Genomic DNA, 5,104 nt, shown 5'->3' with positions numbered 1-5,104 from the left:
TTCATTTTTCATTATTATGGTTCATCATTTTGTTAATCCCACAGTCTAAAGTCAAAACCCCACACTGAAAATCCCTTTTCACTTTGCATTTTATACGAGTAAGCTTATGTACTGACAGTGATAAGTTCTTTACCCGACTTACAACAACATCTAAAAAAGGCAGCCTCGTGCATTAAGCTATTGCTATGTGCGAGATAACCTGTTGTCAAGGGCAATCCTTCCGGTAAACTGATCGTATCCCAAATCAATACAGGTGAACAAGTAGAGTATACTATGAAGCTCAAGAGAATAATGTTGAAGGAACTCGGTAAAATAACAATGTATGTTCGGGAGAAAAGGTGCTCTCCTATCTTTTGATTAAGAAAGCGGCACATACCAGGGGTAGTTTTCTGAATCTCTAATGTGAAAAAATTACTAAAACATAAGGAAAAGAATAAGAAAAGGAAAGAAGTCCCATTTATCAGAACAGAGAGAAAAAATTAATGGTCAGCATTTAATCTATATCTTCCTGGCCTAAGCACAATTGTATCAGTACAGAAAACTTCAAAAAGATGTTCAGCTTACAAAAAGAATGATCCACAAAACAAGAAAATATCTAAAATTTAATTCAAGAATTATGAGGATTATAGTCATGTTCAATAGTTGGAACAGTCCTAGTACCAGCTGCAGTTGGAGCTCTCACATGTCCAACCATAGAAACTTGTAAAGCTTCTTCTTCATATGCTCTTCTAACCAATTCCTCCATTCTTGCTTTCTTCTTCACCTTCACAAATATTGCAATCAGTAGCAAACCTAAAAGGAACGCGCCCAACGCAGCTCCAATCGCGCTCCCAATAGCTAATTTCCAATTACTTGCCCTTTTATTTTTCAATGGCATTAGAGGTGACTCAATTACTAAACCAAAATGTCCTTGTTTTTTAGCAGCACAAACATTTTGTGACACTTGTTTTGTTAGTGTCACCTTTCCGTCGCGCTCAAAGCTAGCACATAATGGTATTATCCCAGATGTACTAGTATCATTTACTAGTCTTGTTGTATTGCTAAAATCAATTGTGATTGGAATTTTATCAGATTGAATTATAAGCTCAAAAGGGGTTGTAGAAGTTACCATATCATCACCAGCATTGTATGCTAATAGGCCTAAAACAGGTGAAATAAGTTGATAACCTGATAATTCATAATTGTCATAGTATATAGAAGACCAATTGGATCCAAGATTTTGTCTAAGTATGAGAACTCTTTCAACACAATGTTGGATACTTACCCCAATAGGTAATTTGAATTCTTTGATTTTGGCACCATATCTTGTTAAACTGCCACATCGATATCTAACTGAATCGACTCTGATCCCTGAGAGGTTGGCTGGTAAATGTATCGCATACAATTTTGCTGTTCTGAAGTTGTTTTTGTTGTAAGATCGAAACGTGTAGTCTCTGAGGACTAGATCAAGAAGTCGGGCTGATTTTATGCCTTGTTCTTGACTTGAAAGGGTCGCGGTGAATGCCAATGGAAGTAATATCAAATATAGATAAAGAAGTGAGCCCATCTGAAGAGTGTAGATTCTTGTGTTTTTTCTAGCATTGATCATCAAAGGGAAAATAAGGAGGCTTTTTTTGGCACTTGACAATGGAAAATAGGATGGAGATTATGGGCTTTCTTAGGGCCAGAGAGAAAGATGGGGAAAAGAGAAAGTACTATGTGATGTTTCTGTCATAATATGTGTTTTTCAGGCAATATAAGTCTATAGTAGTGTGTTTCTTTCTTTTTCTTTTCTTTTCCTTTTTCCACTTCTCCCCGTTCTTAGGCTAGACTAGGGGCGTAATCTTGAAATAAAGTTTCTATTCTCTCCGTGTCTGATCATGTGAACATTTTTTTTTGTCCGTATCAAAAAGAATGAGTTTTTTTCGTATTTAAAAATAATTTATCTTTATGCAATGACTTATAGTCGCACAAAATATATGTGCCTCATTTCACGTCACAAGTTCAAAATTCTTTTTTTTTAAACTCCGTGCCCGATAAAATATGCTCACATAAATTGAAACGTAGGAAATATTTCTCTAACTATACTTTGTGCTGAAGTTTTGACTAACTTTAGTTTTCTTTTCTTTCTTTCAAACTTTTGAGGGAGTATGAGAGTATGAGCTGTTACTCTAACATCTAAATTTGAAAGTAATGCAACTTTTCAAAATCTTTTGTGGGGTTGAAATATAATGTAAGAATATAGAGGAGGTTTTATATAATGTAAGAATAGAGAGGAGGGGTGTGTGGTTGGGGGTGGGGCGTGGAGTCAGGTGACAAAAGGCTGGAGGAATGATTTTGGGGGTGTGGATATGATGATGGCAATTCATGTCAAAAAAGGGAAACCCCAAAAGAAGAGGCGTGCTTAATGAGTGAGATGAAGGCAACTAGGTAAAGTCTCTTTGTGTTACCTCATGGCCTTAAAATATTCTATCTTTTGGTTTTGTTACATGTCTCCCACTCCAATGTATAATTTCTTGATTGAAAGGAGCCATTCAATAGATTGAATACTTCTATTCTTCTAAAAAAAAAAAATCAAGTCAGCCATTGTTTGACGATCTGTCTTGAATCAGTCACGGAGCTCTTGACTTAGTTATTTAGGTTCTGGTATTTCATCTCATGTTATGAGTTTTTATTTTAAGAATGTGGTGCATGTTGATATCTCCAGTAGTTCAAGTTTAAGGTATAATAATAAATTGTGTTACGAGAAAGTAATTTTGTATGTAAATTCTTATGCTACAAATTAGATGATTAGATCCTCAAGTATTTTAAATGATATTTTACTTTTATAATGAATAAATTCAGTGTATAAGAAGACAATCTTTCTAAGCGCGGGTAATTAGATAATTAAGCTTGATTTTGTTTCTCAATTCTCATACATGTCAGTCTAAAGTATTTAATAACTTTCCTTGATAAGTTCCTACTGACTTCTTGAGAAGATTGGAACCCCATATATGATCATATTCCTTTCTCCCTACTTATATTTTTTGGATAGACAGAATAGAATATTCTTCAATTATTGCTATAATTTGCTTTCCTATGATTTTGTATCGTTAGCCAATGGGTGTCTTTATTTTCACTAATTGTCTACGGCATGGAAGCATAATATATTTTAGCCTTACAAAACTCGAAAAAGAAACTATAGTAGCAATGGTCATATTATTGTTTTATTTCAGCATTACAAGAGACGTACATTCCTTTCAGCATTGAAAGACTAGGTACAAGATTGCAAAATAAAACTTAAAAGACTGCTGGCAAATATATCTACAGCAAGACTTTTGTAGGAAGAAGATCGTAGCACCACTCCTTCAAGGGCGCCTAGATAGTAAAAAGGGGAAAAAGGGTAGCGAAGATGGCCAGAAGGCTTAGAAGGAAAATTTTAAGCCATTAGGTATCCAAAATTTACTAGCCCGACTAATCCGCATTAGCCAATATTTAAGTCATTACATGACTAATGGAAGTTGACTTTTGCTTGATAAGTCATGCCTACATGCCAATTAGAAGGTGCAACATTAGAAGCTATAATAGTTTCATGATTTGTGTAGGAAGTGAGTTTGAAAGAAAGAGATTGTCCTGCAAGTGTTGCAAATGCTTGGTATGATGCTCCCCAATTATGGCTCATCTTCATCCACCCTGTTTTGCTTCCCTTCACCCACATGCTTGCCACATCACCCCCTCCGGCGACGTTCATCACGTATACCAATAACCAGTAACCGTTTCCTTGGAATGCGAACCGAATCCCGCCTTTCTTAATGCAAGGTACCCTGCACCACATAGAAGTAACACCATATTAGAGATGCAAGAAATGATACAAGATTAGCTTAAATTGGATGGACAAAGTTCAAATATAAAATAATTTCTTAAAGTTATATGGCTCGAACCTTCAACCTACTAGTTGACGATGGAGGTGTTCTGTTACTAGAGCAACTTACTCGTCCTTAAATTGATTGTTAACTCTTAATTTAGAAAGAAAAAAAATTATATTATCAGTGTAACTTTACGTGCTATAATAGACATACCTACGGTACATGACGGGGACAATGCCAGCTTTCCATTGAGCAATTTTCATGAAAGCAGGTTTAGCCATGTCAAAGTGCTGACGTGGCGGGTTGCACCAACCACCATGGTTGGAGTCTTGGGCCCAATTGGGCGGGCAGAGATTTGTGGCTGTAACTGTGGTAAATCCTTTGTAGCAAAATTTAGACTTCACACACTGTATTTGGAAGCATTGCCCACATGAATATCCATTGCTAAATAGCACTGTGCTCAATGCTGCAGTTGCTGTTCCATAACCAGAATTGAACAAGTTCCCATATCCACAAGCTCCACCTGCAATAACGAACAAAATTAGTAATCAAAAAATAAGACAGTGTCACAATAAGCTAGAATTCAAGAACAGTCTGAATTAGTTTGGTATCGAGGGATAGTTGATTGACTATAGTGTAACGCACCCATTGTCTCGGAAGCAGTCTCGTCCCCATAGAACGTGGCATAAGCAAGCTTCCAAGGCATGGCTTTAAACTTAGGGGTGGAATAGTAACCGTCGGCTATTGCTTGGTGAAAAAGTGTCATTGTCGCAATGAGGAAGAAACTCAATATCCATCTGCAGTTGAGAGATGCCATTGTTGCTTGTTTCCTTTTAGCTCTTCTTAAGAAATAGAATGTTACACTCAAACCGAACCATGAACACCCCTACTTGTAACTTAGGCCTTTTATAGTTTGTGTCTAAGGGACAAGAAAATGTAGCCTTCGTGCCCCCACGAACATGTTAGGTTATAAAGTCAAATGTTTTGTTATAGAATTTATTTATCTTTGTACCACGTAACCAAACTACAAGGTCTGTTACATTTGTTATTGGCAACGTGCGAGCAGGTTTTATGGTACCGTACTGTTTTCGATTCCTTTTTTCTTAACAATATAAATGTTCTAAGAATGTAAGCCAACATTGAACTTAAAATTTGATTCTAAATTCTTTAACTTTTGATATGATTAGTTGCATTGGCCATCCGACAAACAACTTCAAGAAATCTTGATTAATTAAATAAAAGAATAATAAGAGGAGAAACTTTGGTATGCATGGACACGT

General features: G+C 36.1%; 2 protein-coding genes across 2 annotated transcripts; both read right to left on the bottom strand.

The window, feature by feature from the left end:
* Nucleotides 1-468: 468 nt before the first annotated feature.
* On the bottom strand, nucleotides 469-1,790 carry LOC107818618 (uncharacterized). The gene has a single exon (XM_016644661.2). It carries the CDS (start codon nucleotides 1,586-1,588, stop codon nucleotides 608-610), a length of 981 nt encoding a protein of 326 aa, XP_016500147.1. The 5' UTR covers nucleotides 1,589-1,790; the 3' UTR covers nucleotides 469-607.
* A 1,406-nt stretch (nucleotides 1,791-3,196) lies between these two features.
* LOC107818619 (expansin-A7-like) lies at nucleotides 3,197-4,680 on the bottom strand. Its single transcript, XM_016644662.2, has 3 exons — nucleotides 4,470-4,680; nucleotides 4,038-4,347; nucleotides 3,197-3,782 (listed from the first exon to the last, which is right to left on the bottom strand). Exons 1-3 carry the CDS (start codon nucleotides 4,639-4,641, stop codon nucleotides 3,470-3,472), a joined length of 795 nt encoding a protein of 264 aa, XP_016500148.1. The 5' UTR covers nucleotides 4,642-4,680; the 3' UTR covers nucleotides 3,197-3,469.
* Nucleotides 4,681-5,104: the final 424 nt, after the last annotated feature.

Source organism: Nicotiana tabacum, chromosome 23 (assembly GCF_000715075.1).
Source record: "Nicotiana tabacum cultivar K326 chromosome 23, ASM71507v2, whole genome shotgun sequence".
NCBI lineage: Eukaryota > Viridiplantae > Streptophyta > Magnoliopsida > Solanales > Solanaceae > Nicotiana > Nicotiana tabacum.
The sequence above is the reverse complement of the archived record's forward strand: the minus strand, read 5'-3'. Positions and strand labels throughout refer to the sequence as shown.

What these genes read in the sequence shown, in the direction of transcription:
- LOC107818619 (XM_016644662.2), bottom strand. Translation starts at nt 4,641, where the DNA reads ATGGCATCTCTCAACTGCAGATGGATATTGAGTTTCTTCCTCATTGCG. An exon ending in GACTGCTTCCGAGACAATGG is followed by an intron (nt 4,348 to 4,469) that starts GTGCGTTACACT and finishes TCGTTATTGCAG; the next exon opens with GTGGAGCTTGTGGATATGGG. An exon ending in GTCCCCGTCATGTACCGTAG is followed by an intron (nt 3,783 to 4,037) that starts GTATGTCTATTA and finishes TATGTGGTGCAG; the next exon opens with GGTACCTTGCATTAAGAAAG.
- LOC107818618 (XM_016644661.2), bottom strand. Translation starts at nt 1,588, where the DNA reads ATGATCAATGCTAGAAAAAACACAAGAATCTACACTCTTCAGATGGGC.